General features: G+C 52.9%; 1 protein-coding gene across 3 annotated transcripts in view; it reads right to left on the bottom strand.

The window, feature by feature from the left end:
* Positions 1 to 1,368: 1,368 nt before the first annotated feature.
* HOXD3 (homeobox D3) overlaps positions 1,369 to 17,979 on the bottom strand; it is a 20,955-nt gene continuing 4,344 nt past the window's right edge. The window contains exons 2-5 of one of the 3 annotated variants that reach the window (XR_005718949.1): positions 7,628 to 7,730; positions 6,441 to 7,070; positions 3,297 to 4,353; positions 1,369 to 2,472 (exon numbers count right to left, since the gene is read on the bottom strand). Coding sequence is in view for 2 of the 3 variants with exons in the window: in XM_040228211.1 (XP_040084145.1) it covers positions 3,596 to 4,353; positions 6,441 to 6,987 (1,305 nt within the window). In the remaining variant the exon portion in view is untranslated. Of the gene's footprint in view, positions 4,354 to 6,440; positions 7,071 to 7,627; positions 7,734 to 17,979 lie in introns of all 3 variants that reach the window. The other 2 variants (XM_040228211.1, XM_040228212.1) reach the window with 2 other exon arrangements.

The following is a 17,979-nucleotide window of genomic DNA, read 5'->3' as shown; positions in this document are numbered from 1 at the left end:
GACAGACCAGGGGGCTCCCAAATGACTTCCACCCCCATCCGTAGGCCTAAGCTTGGGGCCCTGACCCCTTTCTTCTGGTCCTAGGAGAATCGCCCACAACCTCCCTGATAAGACCTCCCTCCAATGGGTCTAAGTAAGGGGTGGAGGAAAGGCAGAACCGGCCACGGCCAGAGCCAAAGAGCCATTTCCTGCTCTTGGGCAAAGGGGTTAACCTCCCCGAGCCCAAGGCCCGCAACGAGGCCGGCCCCTCCCCGCCTGCAGTGTCGGACGCCTTGCTGCCTTTGTGCGGCCTCCCCGCCGCGGGGCCCGTGGGAAGCCGCACTCACAATGGCGCCGCTGCTCCCGGAAGGCCCGCTGCTGCGGGCCCCCTCGACCCAGCAGCGCTCGGCGGCGAGGGGCCAGCAAGCAGCCTCCTCGAGGCCGTGGTGAGCTCCCAACGGAGCCCGCGCGCCGATCCCGGGAAGAAGCCTCGGACTGGAGTGGCGGTGTCCTTCCGCTGCAGACGCGCCCCTTCCCGCTGCAGGTCCTCCGCGGGAGAAGGAGCGGCCTGGGCCTGGGGCGCCATGGCCGGCCCGCGCTCCCCTCCCCCACCGTCCTTTCTCTGCCTTCCAGAGACCCGAGAAGGGGGAGGCGGGCGCCTCCGCCGATAGAGCAGCTATTGTGACCTTCTCTCGCGGAGCGGGAACCCAGCCGGCTGCGTACCGCCGGCGGTGGTGGGGGAGGAGACTGTGTGCGCAAATCTCGGGCTGCGGCGGGGGTGGCAGTGGGAAATAAAGCTTTGCAACCTCGGGCAGTTGGGCCCTTCCGAGGGTGTTTGGTTGTGTTTAGACTCTGGTGCTTCCTAACACTAATTGCAGGCTCAAAAAGAGCAGAATTTATGGCGAAGGACAAGGCGGCTTGTTTATAATTCATGCAGTTCTAAATGGCTGTGCGCGGGCTCCGCTCTCGCCCTGGCTGGCGGCCGCGCGGGAAGGGCCTTCCGGAGACCGGCCGCCGCCCCCACTCGAGCCTGGAGCGACCGAGTGTGGTCATCACATGACGCTCACGCCAGGGGCAGGAACGCATCTATTCGAGTCGCTCCCGGAAGCCTCGGGGAACCTTTCTCCAGAGGTGGGAGAGGACTCCCACTCTGCTAGCGAGGGTGTGCTTTGGGGCGGCTGCAGCTGCTTGGAGAGGGAGCTCCCAACCCCGCGCTTCTTTGGAGCCTGAGTGGGAGAGGAGGCTGATGTCAACCGGGCCAGACACCGTTTAAAGTCTAATCCATGAAACCCTAAGCCGCAGATGACACTTGGGGCCTTGCAGACACCCGCAGACTCAGCAGATACTCCTGTGGTAACACACCGCGCTGGAAAACGCCTGGAGCCGTGATGCATTATGTATTTTTATTATTATTTATGGTAGGAAGAGGAGATGAGGGGAAAACCGGGCTGAATCTAAACAGCCTGACAATTCATCTATTTAATATTTAGCCAGTTAAGAAAGGTTGTTGTAATCCCTGCAAGGCAGCAAGCTCTCCTTTGATTTCCCTAATAGCTTTAAAAAATAATTTCTTACAAGACAATTAGAAATTCTGCCTATGGATGCAAATTTCATAGAAAAACAATTTTAAGCCTTGAACGTGGGTAAAATATCCCTTCGGTTGAAGTCATTTATTCTTTTGATACACTTCTACAACATGTATACTTTAAACCTGCTCAGATAAAGTGAAATTTAGCAAAAAGGATAATTCCCTCCCGCCCCCAATCTAACATGCCATTTTAAAAACAGCACAAAGGAACAAGGAAACTAAATATTATTTTGAGCCATAATTATTTAGCGAAACACAAACATCCAAATAGAAACGATTGTTGTTCCACCAGAAGATTAGAAGTTAAATGATTTACACACAATAGAAATTTCACCTCGTGTCACCAGGGATGTAGTAGGAGTTGCATTATTTGTCAAATCAAATAGAGATGCGTGGGCCGACTTTGCTGAAATACAAAAGAATCGAACCTTATCTGAAGGCGTTTTCCGAGTGCCTCCTCCTAGAGAAGCCGGTCTAAGCAGTCCGCCCCAGTTAAAACCACGCTAATATTTACAAAACGGTTATAAATCCTCAAAGACATTTTGCCCATTTTGTACAAAGAAACAGGAGTAAACAAAGTGTTTATACTTATTATGTTCCATTAATGAAACTTTTATTACTTTACATCGTGGGGAACGTTTGTTTTCTTTAGAAATGAACCACTGATTTCTATAAGGAAAAAATCGTGAGGGCATTTCCGACAGAAAAAGCTTAGGTGCATGGCTTCAAATGATCGTTTCTTTTTCTGCATCTCAGCTTTTTCATTGTTCAATTCTTCTTATGACTTCTCTTGTATCTTTTCTTTGATTGTCAGTTTTCTTTCAAAGTTTTTTTAACTACTTAATGCAGAAAAGTGAGCTCTGGCCTCCCCAATGTAAGTGCAACCTAAAAAGGTGGATCTGTATCTAGAAAGAGGGCGGTAGAAACAGTAAAACAGGCAGCAGAGAAACACCCTACCCAGATCATCCCACCCAGAACATTTCTAGGTTTGCATCTTCAGATATTGCACCCTCTGAAGTCAATAGCTAGAAAATAATCAAGTATTCCCCAGAACCAATTTGTGTACTAGATTCCAAGTAAGTGGAAACAATGTTTCACAGGGTTAGCCTATGGGTGGGGGGGGGGGGGGCGGCGGGGTTCCTCTGGGATTGTGCACAAGATAAAGGCAGAGTGACCTACTTGCAAGTGTGGGTGATTAACACAGATACACTTCCGACTGAGAAATTTTTTATTCTAAATATTTGTTCAAATAGTACCAGACAATTTGAAATCAATAAACTGTGGCGAGGGCTGTGGCTGTTGGGAAAAGAATAACGGGTGTCGTGCCACGCCATGGGGCCGCCTGACTCAACCCGTGAAGGACAATTTGCGGTCTTAATCCTTTACAACTACAAACACCAGCCACGGTTACAACTGTTCAAAACTACTCTCTCAACTAGTTTAGAGCAAGGGGACTAAAGAGGTGATATGTGGCCCCCCGCGGCCCGGGAGCGCGTTCCTAAACTCGGCTGGAGAACTCTACGAATATACACATAAATACATTAAGACGAGGATAAATAATCAGGAAAACGAAATGACTCGCTTCAAATAATAAATACAGATCGTTGAGTCCGATGCAATTCTTATGGGACGGGAAGAAGCATATAAATTAAGGTCTCCGCAACTAAACTAGACGCGGGCTAGGCCCGGACCCTCTGCGAGGCGCGCCGCCGATGGATCTCAGACTTACCTTCGGGACACCATTACCAGATTAGAGTCCCTCGGTCCGCAGTATGTGGCACTGCCGGGTTTAACAGCGGAGAATCCTTGCGGCTGATTTACGACGAGTCACCCAAAACAGGGTGCTCCTGGAAAGGAGGCCCAGGCGCCTGCTCCTCGGCCGCTGTTGGCCCAGAGACCGGGAGGCAGCGGACCGGGCCAGAGCGAGGGAGTGGGGGGTCACCGAGCTGCCCCGCGGGCCCCGCCCGCCACCCCCGCCACCAAAACCAAAGAGGTAATCGCGCCGCGAGTTCGGGCCGGTGGCGGCCGCTACAGATGCGTCAGTTTGGGGGCCTCGGGCAGGCGTCCCTGAGACGAGTGGTGGGCCGAGAGATCTGTGTAGGTGGGATGAGGGTCACACGGTCCGTGGTGGTGGTTGCCTGGAATCTGCGCGGCGCAACTGTAGTCCACGCTGGCCGAAGAGGGGTGCGAGAGGTGGCCCAGATTGAAGACGGGGCCGGACGCGGGCGCCATGGAGTCGACGAAGTTGCCGCCCACGTACACCGGGCTGCCCTGCAGGTTGGCGCTGGCGAAGCCGCCGCCGTTGCTCGCCATGGGGTGGGGCTCGAACTCGGGCGCCGCGTAGCGCTTCTGCTGAGGCAAGCAGCTGCTGAGCGGCGCCGTGTAGGCGGCCAAGCCGTACATGTTGGGCTGAGATTTGGCGAAGGCGGGCGGCGAGGGCGCGTCGTAGGCCAAGCCGGGCACAGGTGGCAGCTGGCCTGAGTAGGCCACGTGGCCCGCGGCGCCGCCGAGCGGCGGGCTGCGCTCCGGAGACTGACCCGCCGGCGAGTGCAGGATGCCCTTGGCCTTCTGGTCCTTCTTGTACTTCATGCGCCGGTTCTGGAACCAGATCTTGATCTGCCGCTCGGTGAGGTTCAGCAGGTTGGCCATCTCCACGCGGCGTGGACGGCACAAGTAGCGGTTGAAGTGGAATTCCTTTTCTAGCTCCACCAGCTGTGCACTTGTGTACGCCGTGCGCACCCTCTTGGACGCTGGGCCCGGCGGGCTCTTGTCCTCGCAGCTCTCTCCTGGGCCGGGAGGGAGAGAGAGAGGTCGCTGAGCAGGAGATGTGGAGACACCCTGGGCCGTAGAGGGGTGCTTCCCTGACTCCTTCCTCTTCCTCCCCTTGCCCCACTTTAATCCTGGCTGGAGCGAGGGAGGGGCGTTAGAGCGGTGAGATTCCAAGAGATTCCCAGAACTCAAAGGCCCCAGGCCTACCTATCAGTGGCACCTGAAACTCCCATCTGCCTTCTGAAGTCCAACTCACTCAGCCCACCCCTTCCCCTTCAGCCTAGTCCATCATCCCGTTCCCAAGGCTGAGGAGGAGTTTAATGAGAGACTAGTAGCAGCTGGTAAGGCCTCCCGCCCTGTCAAAGAAGGGCCAGACTTCACTTTGAACACTCCTTCCAGCCGCTGCTGCTGGGAAGGTAGGTGGAGGGAATCTTGGAGGCAGCCTCAAACTGCGTTGCTCAGAGGCTGGCTCCTGGGCAAAGCACCCCAAGCATGGAATGAGGGTGGCGATCTTGGCAGCTCACTCCAGCTCAACTGCACCCATGGGCCCAGTACTCAAATGCAGGGAGGTGACATACCATGAAAATATAGCCCCAGAGTTTTAGGGCATCCAAGGCCAGGCTGGGCATATTTTGAGTATTGACATGCTGGGAGCAGCAGCTTCAGCAGTGGTTTCCACCACCCCTGCCACCTCTCAGCAGCTTGTCCACTCCCCCCCTAGGAAGACAAATGGATTTCTCCTGGGAGGGAGGGCCTAGGCCTGCAGCTGGGAAGGAGGGGCAGAAGGAGAAGGAGCTTACAAGACTTGAAGACACTTTCCCCCATAGAAGCAGCAGCCCCAAAGAGCAGCAGGCAAACCAGAGATCTGATAACAAGCTAACTACATCCCAAGCTAACTACACCTCAAGCTAGCCCTGGACCTGAGAGCAAGTTCATCTACCTGAAGATAAAAAGTACATCAGAGAACACAAGGCCAGAAAAGTTCAGGAATCAAGCAAGCTGAGCAGAGAGTGGCAGAAGGTCTCAGAGCTGCTGGTCCTGCCCTTCTTCCACGCAGACTAAATGGACGTAGGGAAAATTTTCTCAACACCAGAGTCTCCCTTTCCAGGGGAAAAAACCCAAGGCTGCTCCTGTTTCAGAGTACAGCCTCTTCCCCTAGGATATGTGCCTCCACATTAGGGATGGGGAGAATTGAGTGGGAGTGGCCTGATATATGCTATTTGAGGTTTTGGTTTTTGTACATGTTATTTTGTTTGTTTTGTTGGGGCAGGAGAGGGTTGGCCGTGCCTTTCAGCTTGCAGGATCTTAGTTCCGTAACCAGGGATTGAACCTGCGCCCTTCGGCAGTGAAAGTGCACAGTCCTTAATCACTGAACCACAAGGGAATTCCCCAGGTGTGCCATTTGGTAGTTTAGTTATCTTGGGCAAGTGACTTATCATCTCTAACATTTTCCTTATCTGTTAAAATGGATGTTTTATTATATACCTACCTCAAAGGGTTCTTTGGAAAATTAGACAGCACTTGTAAAGCACTTAACATGATTCTTAACATAGTGTTCAATAGCCTTTTAGTTCTTATTAATTTAGGGAAGTGGGATTCATGTGATATGGGCTATATCACCCCCTGGGCTTGGAGATCATAGTACCTGTCTTCAAGTTTTGAAGATCTATTGGCTGGAAGGAGTTGAGTTATGACCAGCAGTCCAGATTTTGGGGCAGTGTAAGGAAGAGCTGTCTATGAATAACTATGAGACATGTCCAGCAGCGGTGCCAGCAGCCTGGAGTGCACATCAGCACCCTGTCACTGTAAGGATGTGACCACAACCAGAGACACTAAAAAGAAAGAACAGGGAGTTCCCTGGTGGTCCAGTGCTTAGTATTCAGCACTTTCACTGCTATGGCCTGGGTTCCATCCCTGCAGCCCTCAGTCAGGGCACTGAGATCCCTCAAAGCCATGCGGTATGGCCAAAAACCCTCGACAATTTCTGCATTGCGAGTTTACACGTATGGCCTCCAAAGCTGTACTTCCAGCCCTGAGCCTCTTAATTCCTAGGTGAGCTAGCTTCTTGGGGAAAGCCTAGAGATGAGGCCCCTCAGAGGGCTACCTGCAGTGGCACAGCTGTTCTTCTGCTTGGAGTTCTGGCGGGACTCTTTCATCCAGGGGAAGATCTGCTTGCTGATGGTGGCTGAGGAGCCAGAAGCACTGGGCCCACCCTTGGCCTTCTTGGCAGGTACTCCACCTCCAGGGTTGGTGGGAGAGGATGGGGGCAGGGCTGGTGGTGGTGGCGGTGGAGGGGGCTGTGGTGGCTGCTGCTCTGAGTTCAGACCTGGAGGCTGGCTGCCACCACCCCCACCTTGGCTGTTCCCAGTGCCAGGCCTCATGCAGCTTCCATTGAGTTCAGCTGCCTTATGGGCCGGGGCTCGGAGAGGCGCAGAGCTCTGGATGGAGCAGGCAGACCCTGGGTAATCAGTGTCCATGGAGTTGGCAGCAGCAGGGGGTGGATAAGGCTGATGGGGGGCACTATAGCCATAAGTGTCAGCAGCTTTGCTGTAGCCATAGCCTCCGAAGAGTCCTGGGTTCTCATAGTAAGCTGCCTTCTGCATCATGTACTCAGGAACCTCCGGGGCCTGCTGACCCTGCTCAAATAACATTGACCACCACTGTCTCCTTCACCACCACCTCCAATGTCTACCAAATCCTGAGAGAGCTGGGGCAGCCCCAGGCTCCAGATAACCTGCAAAGAAGAAAAGTGAGAGGTCCCAGAGGGACTGTCATTGGCAAGACCAGTCAATACAGAAGGACTAGCCCAGGCTCTCTGCTTCCCACCCACTTCATAGGAGGAGGATCTGGGATTTTTATGAAGTTCAACTTATTTGAACCCTTGGAAATGTCAGAAGGAATTTCTCATAAACCACAAGTCTCCCCTTCATCCAAGGGAAGGGGTTAATTTTTTTTCCCAGATACAATTTTCTTTCTCCAAGATTGTCAGTTTAGCCTTTGAAACTGCATAGAAAAGCACTTATGGCCTATACATTTTAATGACTGATTCGCTCACTAGACTTTGAGCTTTCTGCAGATAGGGACTGTGTCTTATTCACCTACATATTCCTAACATCTAGCCCAATGCCCCACATGCAGTTTAAGTGCAGTAAATGCATGTTGAATGAGTGAATGAATGAATGGATCAATCAGTTAATCACAGGTCATCCCAGGGATGTGATGGGCAAAAGAAGAGCCTATTAACACTCAGAACAGCTGGCACTCTCAAAAAAAAAAAAGTATCTCCCCCACCTGGTTTCAAAATCACAGCATCTTTCACGGAGACCCAGATAGTCCACTCTCCGGTGAATGGGTCAGAGTCAGCCAGTTAGCACATGGGTCAGCACTGTGAAATCTACTAGGAGATAAAACCCAAGAAGAAGACTTAAAGACTCCCAGAGTTATTCTGAGGCTAAAGAAGTTTCTTCTCTTCTACATTTTTCTAGATGCTTTACTTTGTAGTCCACTACTTTTAAATAGATATCATTGGAAATAAGAGACTTAGAATTTGAAATGCATGGAGCATGGGTGAATAAAAAATGCTTTATGTTCTAACTTTATAATTTTAATCCTGCATCCATTGTATGAATAGATACTACTATAGACCTCTGCTCTCGATCAGCCATTCCACTCCACCTCCAACCTACAACCAATGAGAGACCTCTTATGGCGTAATGAATGGATGTAGAATTAGAATAATAATAATAAAAAAAAACAACTAAGAAAAATTCTACCCTTTTTGTGTCTTTTGACACTTGATGGGGGGTTTACCTTCTTACCTACCCCCCTCTCCTTCTGAAAGCCCCTAATGAGTTAAAGTGTAACCAGCACTATTCAACCACTTTCATCTGCCTGATAAAGAAAACTCATTGGTCAGCTCCTAGATCTGAATTCTTGATCTCACCTTTCAGGCAACTCTCCTTCCCCAAAACTCCCTGGTTTCCATCATAGTCATCATGACAGACCACATTATCTAGACAACTTATGTGGCCTAACGGATTTGACCATTAGTACTACAACTCTATTCATTCATTCCCTTCCATTTTCACCAAACAACCTAACTCAATTTCTTAAATTCTTCACATTAGGCTTTATTTGATAGAATAGTTGCTCATTTTGTTTTAAAATATAAGTGAGCATGCCATTAATCTTGATAAGAGAAGTGCTTCTTAATAACAGAATAGTCAGATGTAATGTTTTAGGAGTAGTTTCTATTATTGTTCTTAAACGTGTGCAGTTAGGATATCTACCAAATAAAGCTGGTCTTAATCTTTCTTTCATTCATTTTCTGTATCATTATCTGACTATTAAAGCTACTGAATATTAAATGGAAAGCTACATCCTCATTCTGTGACTAATATTTATATGTGTTTGCCCCCAGGCCAAAAGACTACTCTGACTTTGGTTAGATCTCAGGACTTTTCTAGGATCCTGCTTCCAGTCTTAAACCTTGGGCTCTTTGGATGTCAAAATGGTCACTTTTGACACTCAGACCACCAGAACTTGATGCTGCTTCTGTCGTTCCATCTACAGCAGTGGAAGCAAAACATCCCCTCTCTTGCCTCCCAGGGTGACCAAGTTTATCTTGATAGGTAGACTGGTCACAGTAAAATAGCCTCTTTAGTAACTGACCAAGTCTTTGAAACAGATGGCTTTACATATATATTTGTTCCTATGGCATATTCCCAGACAAAGGTCTGTGTACAGACCTCAAAAGTGCTAATACTGGGCAGCTCCATGAGTAAGCTTAGAGTCTGTTCTCCCTCTTCTGTTTTCATTGTCTTAAGGAATTTCAAGGGTCATTCCATGATAATCCCGCACCCAAATGTCCATTTCCCCAGAAGCAAGGGCAATAGCTCTCTCCTCACTGAGAAGGACTTTGTGGCCTCTTCCCTCACCCCAAAATGTAAAGCTCCAAAGAAGTCACATTTCCTAAAACAGAACCTGAGAATATTGTTACAAAATTGGTTTAAAAAGAAGCCTCAGCTTCTTTCTTTCCAGAAATCGCTACTCCTTGTGAACTCTGCTTGAACCTAAGAAGCAGGAACGGGTCATAAATCACTTGGACAATGGTCAACTGTTCAGTGGCTCATCTTTTCGAGCTGCCCCCCCCCCTTTAGGGCTTTCTTTTCTCGCCCTTTGGTACCTCTGCTCATTTGGGCCCCGGGACCCAAATGCCTTGGGGTGAAGACTAAGCCGCGTAGGGGGAGGGGTGGTCTTCGAAGTCCTCAGCTGCCCTTTCCTCTCCTCCTCTCCTCTACCCCCAAATCCTGCCCCCACCCCTGCCCCGGAACACTGGCCAAGGCAGACACCCCAGAACCCCGCCGGCGCCATCCTCGGCTCCTCCTAGGGCAGGCGCACCAAATGGGATCTAGCTGGCTCTTTTCTCGTGGTCCCGGGAAGTCGCCCAGCTCAGCTCGGAGGCCCAACCGCCGGCCGGGAATGCAGGGCCAAACGGTCCTCAGCCGAAAGGGAGGCGGCCTCCTTGGAGCCACCACCGCCGGAACCCCGCCGCACCCTCTGCGCCTCCGAATCAGCCGAACCCTGATACTTGCTCACTGCATTTAATTCTGTCCGGGATCAATATCTAAATATGATACCGAATAAATAAAAGGCGCTCAAAGCGGCTGGGGGACGGAGTTATTAAGCAGCTGGAGCTCTCACGGTGCATATCAATGCACCTGTCATTGTGGTTTGTAGCAAAATTTATGACTGCGAGCACGGCTGCAGTAAACGCTTCAGTAAAGAATGAAAAGAAAAACACTTCCCAAGGCCCGGCACTTTTCAGAAGTGGAAAACAGGCTCTGCGTAGGAGGAGGCGCAGCAAAAGAATTCCCTGCTCCGCAGTTTTCCCGGCCCCGCTCCGGGAGAGTAGGGGGAGTATATAAAGTGGCCTCTGCGGGCCTCCTGGAGCAGCTCTGCTCGGCGGCCGGACGCGGGAGGCGATGCGCGCAGCCTGGCCAGGGACCGGAGACCTGCCGCCCCACAGCCTTGGAGGCCAGGCCAGAGGCTCGCCGGACGCTCGGAGGCCGGCCCCGCCCGCGTTCGCCCGCCGCCCTCAGTGGCCGCGCAAAGGATGAGGGGGCTGGAGAGGGAGGCGGCTGCAGTCGCCCGGTGGTGACTAGAGCTGCGATCGTGGTAAAATCAAGGACGGGTCGGATTAGTCTGTGCAACTTGAAAGAGAAGGGGTAGGCATTGGGGTGCAGGTTGCTTCTATTCCTTTCATTTTTTAAATTATTATTGTTTCCTCTAAGGTTCGAACTGGTCCGGCTTCTCTGCTTTACCTGAATCAGGGCCTTGGAAACCCACAGATCTCTTTCTGGCAGACACCAATCTTGCTGGGCATCCCCATTAATTCACTGGAACCGGGCAACGATTCTTCCTTCCCTGCTGGCTCTACTGCTTTGGGATTGGAAACGACTACTTTTTCGATTTGCTAAGAAGGGGCTCCATAGAGCTGGGGCAGCTTTCTGCCCACGTTCTCCTGATCTCTCAGCCTGAGCTCTTCTGCCCTATGGGAAGACCTGGACGCGCCTTCTAAATCACTCTTATTTAGCCCAGATAACTCAATGTAATACACCCTGCTTTTAAGGCACCGGGCTCACCCTATTAAGGTGCCATAAATTTGAAGACCGATGATCGGTTATCATGTAACCGGGGGCAGTTCACACTGAGGTGATTCACTTCAAAGGGGCTCTTTGTTTTATGTTTTGATGTATGAATCCTGAGATGGCTAATTTGAGTTGCAGGACAAATGGAAATGTAGTGGAAATTACTTTTAAAAATCACACCACTCACCACAATTTGTGTGTGTGTGTATTCTCAAAATTTTGTCTCTAACTCTTTGTAGGCTCTTCAAGTTCCTTTTGATATTCTGTTGAGATGATCTGGAACAAAATGGAAAACTCTCAGCAGCGGCTAGTTCTTTCTTACCAACACATGCGGAGAGACATTACTCCCTTTAAGGGTGTCATAATCAATGTCACTATTTTATATGGTGTCTGCAGCCACTCCAGGCACCTTCTCACTGGCAGAAAGGAGACTTGGTTGGCTCCTGGGGAGCAGGTGGCTTTTAACACCACAATCCTTGACTGGATGTGAGAAAGGGGAGGCAGAGCGGTGGGGAAGGACCAGACCTTGCACAGGGGTGAGCCAAGTGGGTCAGAGGCACAGGGAAGCCATTCCCTCTCCTCCTATTCCAACCAAGCGCTAAAATCCCCATGTTCCCCAATCCCCCGGGCCAAGCCCACCCTCTAAGGAGCAAAAGGGAGGGACTGCAGGATTGGGACAGAGGGAGGCTACAGCTCAGGGCACCAGAGAAGGAGGGCAAGTGTGTAGATGGGCCTGTGGGGGTCCTAGTCAAGGCTCCCACATGAAGCCACAGAGAAGAGGGAGCTGGGTTGTTATTTCTTGGTTTATACATTGTATCTACCACGATTTCCCTGATTTTATTTTATTCCAGTCAGTACCCACCACATTCCTGGCCTGGGCTGCCCACAACTGGGTAGGGATCAAACCAGCTGAAAACTGGTGAAGAAGCAAACACCCCTTCCACCCTACCCCAAAACAGACCAAGCTGCCTACCACTGCCTGCGCTCAGCGGGTGCCCGCCCTGGTCAGGTGAAAGGAGAGACACAGTCCCCTCCTCTTGTATCTGCCCTGTGCAATTTGTCGACTCAGTAGTTTGCAAACACTAAACTGTGCTGGGGAAAGCCCCACACAAAGCGTTCAGGGCCCTTCTAAAGACCAGAGCGCGGAGCCATAAGCCTTTGAAGTGACCTTTGGCTCGCGCGGCAATAACTCACCCCTTAATGAACACCCAACGGAAGCGCCTCGGAGAGATCCCGGACCGGTAGGGCTCCTAACATCGCGCCCGGGCTTCAGCTCCCCAGCCAGTCCCAAACCCAGAGGGCCCACTCCACGGAGCCGGCCCAGAGGGCTGAGCGGTGGAAACACGATATACTCGAGCCGTCGGACCGGATCAGCGGGTCCTGAAGCCACTTTATAAGATGCATTCACGTGGGCGGTCAACTTTCGCCGCTTAGTTATTTCTTATTTATTTGGGAGGGGGGGAAGTTCTTCAGAATTATGCACTTCCCCTCAGAAGATCTAAATTGTGAGGCCGCCCAGTGCCGCGATTCCCCCACGCCTGTAGCTAGATTTTGTTTTCCCTGCCGCGGAGGAACAGGGTAAGTTACTCCCGGGCATTCTTGGGCTGTGCGGTCTGCTCTGGGCACACATTGGGAAGGGGAAAGCAAAGAGGACCCCAAGGTGGCCAAAGTTGGGCTGCCCAGAGCCCCCACCGTCTTCTCGCAGGCTCTTTCCGCAGCCCACCCACCAACCAGCACGGGTCCAACTAACTTCAGCCTTCTGCTTGCCCAGCCTTCTGCAGACTTTACCCGGCTGGCTCTGAGCCACCAGCTCAAGTACCTCTTTCACAGTCAGAAACAGGGAGCAGGAAGGAACCCGGTCTCAGAGCTGTCAAGGAAGAGCTGGTCCCAGCAGACCTAGCCATGTATCCCATCCCCTACCAGTACCCCGGGAAAAGGGGAAAAGCCTTTTGGATAGGGAGCCTTGGTGCGGATTATTGAAATTTTCGGGGAAGTTATAAGTGAGTGCTCCACGGGGCCAAATGAAATGCTGCTCGCAGTAATTGGATTCAGCTGACTAAGTTGGCAGGCGTGCAGCTCCAAGGCAGCAAGAGAAGAAAAATGTCCAGCGATTTTAACTTCTGATGGAGCGAAGCATCAGCCATTGACCAAACAACTTTACTGCTCTCCTCTGATGGCCAGGACCCTGGGAGTCTGTCCCCCTCTGGCTGAGACCTGTCCCAACTTAGGTTAAGGGAGCGCTCCTTGCTTTCTGGGTCCTTTTCCCACAGAGGCCCAGTCTGGCCTAGCCCTATAGCAGTTTTCCAGGAGCTAGGAGCCCCTCACTCATGGGGCCGCTTCCTCAGGCTTTGGTCCTGGGGAAAAGACCCAGGATGAACTGTCCTGTGCTCCTACATCCAGGACACAATACATAAAATGATGGATGGGATGCAGGAACCAAAATATTATTTAGCTGTCATTTCAGTTTCTTTAAGAAGGACCCAGAAGCCCTAAACCTTTTCTCTGCCACTATTACAGTCAAAAACCAGATTAGTGAGGAGGACTGTGGAGGTGCCCTCCAAATTCTTTTGGGTAGTTTGGGGGTTCTCTTGAATTTGGGGGAGAAACTTGAGTAGCATGTTAACCTCACAGAGGAAAAAAAAATTAAGCCAACAGTAAGAGGATAAAAAGCGTGCGTATGTGGAGCTAGCTTCTAGAACAATGCAGGGAGCTGGCTGTTCACAGAGTTTATTTTAAATACGTATAAATCAACCTGCCTGCGCCCAGCCAGGCAGCTCAAGACACGGAATTAATATGATGCTCCATCTTACTTTGGAAGTGACAGTGTTTTTTTTTTTAAGTTTCTTTTTATTCATTCCATTTTCCACCCATTCTCATAACTGTACATTTACCCCCCAAATACTTCCTCCAGCGCCCAGTCCCCTCACCAGCCCCCTCCTCAAACTGCCACCTCCCGCCACTATGCCACCGGCCACCCTCCCCACCTGGCAAGGTAGTACGTCCCCCTAACCTTTGGGTAGGCGGGGAACATCCCCACAAAGCGAACCTCCTTAGGATTAATCACCATCCTGGTTGTATATGTAGAAGTGTATCTAGGTCTACGCGGGCTGCCTCACCAATTGGCAATAATCAAGATCACAGATTACACAAAATAAATCATATTTAGTATCCCATTCAGGGCAGCAAGCAGCCCTGTGCCCAAAGATTTCTATTTTGTCATGCAATTGCTTACCTGGATCCCAATTTATCATAAACCTGGTGTCCTCGGCCTCAGAGTGGGCGCCAGTGGGGGGCAGAGCTAGCCTTCCCTCTTTGTCTGCAGACAACGCTGTCCCAACCCTGGTCCTGCGCGCTCCAAGACGCGGCCATATACCAGAGCACACGGAATTCCCGGTAGAACGGAACCAGGCTGAGGTTCAACTACCAATAAACGTAGGAGGAACGAATTCGCAGTCCCCGAGCTGGCTTTGCCTGCGCTGCACGCCCGCCGGTCCACCGCCTGCCTGTCCGCTCCCAGGCCCAAAGCGGCGGCCACCCGCGCCCCCACCCACTTCTGGGTTCCTGCCCAGCCCTCCCAGGCCCCCCAGAGCTTGGGGTTTGTTTTCCTTTCGGAATGTGGCCCTTTCTGGATTTGAAGAGAGCCCCGGAAACCCCCTCATAGTCGGGAAATACAGACGCTGCCTTCAAATGCGAGCATATTTGTTCACGTGACCCCGAGGGAAGATTGTACTGATTGAGGCTGAAACTTTCACGCCATCCAGCCCCGGAGCGCAGCCAGGCCTGGGGGCTGGGAGGAGGGGCAGGAGGCGTGGGATCTCGGTCCCTTCCCCTGGGCAGACCACAGCGGGTTTGGGGCGGAAGGAAAGCCCCCATCCCGAGGCCTGGGAATGACCTAGCTCCAGCCTGGCCGCTGGCAGTGGGATGGGGGCGCTGAGCGTCTCTCCCCCCACGACCTCTGACCTTGGCCCAGCCTTCCACCAGGCTGGCCCGGGGACTGGAAATTTTAGAAGCTGCGTTTCTTACAGGCCTCTGTGGAGGCAGCTGCGGAGCATCAGAGACCCAGGTTCCCCAAGCTCCCCAGCCGCGCCCGGTACAAGGTCCCGCATCCTCAAACACCCGGGCAAGGCGCAGCCTAGCCTAGGCGGACCGGCCGCTCTTCCTCTCCCCTGGGAGGCAATTACGTTGTGGCACAGCGCAGGCTCCCGTCCTAAAGTTGAGAGCCTCCAGCTCACAGACCCCGAGGAACGCCCCTCTTCACCAGCACCATAATCTGGGACCTTGGCTCGTTCCGCGGACACAGCCAATGAGCCTACACTTTCAGAGCCAGAAAAACGCGCATAAGCATCGGCTGAGACCGGGGGCGTTCTCCCTTCTCTGCATCTGGCGAACTTCACCCGGGTCCGGCGGGGCCTGGAGCGGCGGAGGCGTGGAGCCGCTATTTGCCGCGACCTGTGAGCCTCCGGGTCCGGGCAGGGCCCATGGACCCGCAGGCCCAGCGACAGCAGGCCGCGGCTTCCCGCTTCCTGCGACGTCTCCAAGAACGCGAAGGGAGATGCGGGATCGGTCCCAGCTGGGCTTAGCTGGGAGAAGAGGGAGCTTCTATTTTAGAAATAGTAATTCAGGATAGATTTGCAGCACACTCCGAGTGGTCGGGTGTAATTTACGGTAACAAGGGTAACAACTCTGCATGTGGGAAGAGCTGGAAAGCTCCTGGCCAAAAAGGAAAAAAAAAAAAAAAAGCTCCTGGCTAGGGCGAGCAGCCAGTCTCCAGCTCCCGGCTTGCAGTGAGCCCCCACCGCACTCCCCCAGCTGGACTCGCACCGGGAATCCCGCACCATATGGGGGTGTCCACTCCATCCCCGAAGTCCCGCTTTCACAGCCGGCTCTTCTTCTCAGAGGCATCGGGCACGGAGCAGATGCCCTGTTGCCACTTGCGAGGTCTCGGACAGGGGTAGGCGCGTGGGCAGGGCCGCCGTAGAAGAGCGGGGAGAAGGGGGTAAGATCCTCCGCCCTCCCACTCCAGAAGCACAGGAAAGTCCCGGAGAACAGGTCATAGGCTCGAGCCCCCGGACCTGTCAGCGAGCCCCTCCTTTGTTCACCTGGCCGGCCCTAGCTAGAGGCCCACTAAGGGCGCCTCTTGGAGCCGGACCGTGGGTGCCCCCACCGCCCCCCGTCCACCCTCACCCGGAGGACCCCGCCCCCAAGCCTCCCACCAGGGGCCATGCAGCCGCCCGCAGCAAGTGTTAATCTCCAGCCAAAGAGGGGGGCCCCTTTGCGGGAATTTGTCTCCAGGAAAGGATCTAAGCCTTCTTCAATCGGAGCATATGTTCATAGAGCAATAAACCGGAAAGATTTACAGTCCTCGCCCGGCCCCCAACAGCCTCGCACCCTTTCAGGAATTACTTACGATGATTTATCACACCAACCCGGGCAATTGTCACACTGATAAAATAGCCCGGGCCAGTGCCCGCCAAGCCGGGCCTTGGGAGGCTGTTGGCTGCCGGGGCTGGCAGCCGGGCTGGGGAGGTTTTTTGTGGGTTTCTCTCTGGAGCTACCAGGGTATGTCCAGGTGGGGTGGGGTGGGGTGCGGTGGGGTGGGGTGGGTGGGTGGGTGTGAGGTTGGGAGGGTGACAGCCAATTCTCATTGAAAAAAAAAAAAAAAAACCGCAAGCAGCTCAGAGAAAGCGCCCAGAATCTGCGCCAAAGTCACTTGCAAAGCACATAAACATTTGTCATCTTTGAATAATTGAATTAATGTGTTATTGTTTGAATGTATAATTCATAACGGAGGAAACTTTGTCTCTGTCCTGATGGGGGAAATATACACACGCCAAAAAAGAAATCAAAACACACACAATCCCAAAACAACCACCACACGCAGCCAGCCCCCAGCTCGCCTGATATCATCCTCAAAGCCAACTAGAGGGAAGGAGGCATCAGGGCCAGAGTGACGAGCTGGAGGAGGAGAATGCCCGCTGCTGCCCCCAGCATGGACCTCCGGCAAGCTGGGGTGGGGTGGGGTGGGGTGGGAGCGGGGTGGTTCGTGGGACCCGACAGCTAGCTTCTCGGGAGTTCGAGAGAAAAAAGGTTGAAACGAGCCAGCGGGAGAGACGGCTCCAGCATCTCATCCCTGGTCTCTCCCCCACTCTACACGCCCGTTTCCCTTCCCCCAGGCTTCCCCTCACCCCAGGGTCTCCCACTCCTTCGGTGGCAGGGAATTTCCCTGTCTTTATTTTAGATCTCCTACCCAAATTAAAGATGGGGGGAAGAGGGACAGACTCCTTGCTGGGGTGACGGAAGCAGTAGAGCTGGGGTGAGAGGGAGGGGAGTGGGAGAAGCAACTCGGAAATCATTATCTGTTGGTTAAAATCTGCCTGGGGTAAAATTTCAACTGGATTTTATAGCCTTCCATTATGACGCAAAGAAAAATTTACGACCCTTGCTTGAAAAGAGGGCCGGGGCCTTTTCTCACCGGTTTAAGAATAGGCGGCAGATGCCGTGACAGCGACCATTGTTCCCGGTAGACACAGGCGACCGGGCAACCTCGGCCCGCGTGCGCCAGGCGCGTCCCCCAGCCGGGCGGGTCTTTACTACTCCTGTCGCCTTTGAGCAGCCCGCGCGCACCCTCGCCCCCCGCACACCCTCACACACACACACACACACACACTCGGCCGCTCTCAGTAATTTTTCATAAGTGCAAAGCTTTGCTGAACCAAAGGTCACCATCCAAGCCACTAACAACTTCTTGCCGGCGCACGCTTCCAAATCAGGAAGCAAAGGGAACTATTTGTCAGCGGCCCTGACAGCTAAGTTCATTAAGGATTTAAATCCGAAGAAATAAAAGTCGCCAAAATATTTACCTGCCGGCTGCACTCCCGCGCCCGCCGCCGCTGCCGCCACCCGGGCCGAGGGTGGAGGGCTGGGGGCGCCGCGCAGCCCCCCTCGGTGGGTGATATTCTTGGGATCCCTGCACTTTCCAAGTAGGAGAGAGCC

This window comes from Oryx dammah, unplaced genomic scaffold, assembly GCF_014754425.2.
Source record: "Oryx dammah isolate SB20612 unplaced genomic scaffold, SCBI_Odam_1.1 HiC_scaffold_27, whole genome shotgun sequence".
NCBI classification, from domain to species: domain Eukaryota; kingdom Metazoa; phylum Chordata; class Mammalia; order Artiodactyla; family Bovidae; genus Oryx; species Oryx dammah.
Note: the sequence above shows the minus strand (reverse complement) of the source record. Positions and strands in the feature narration are given on the sequence as shown.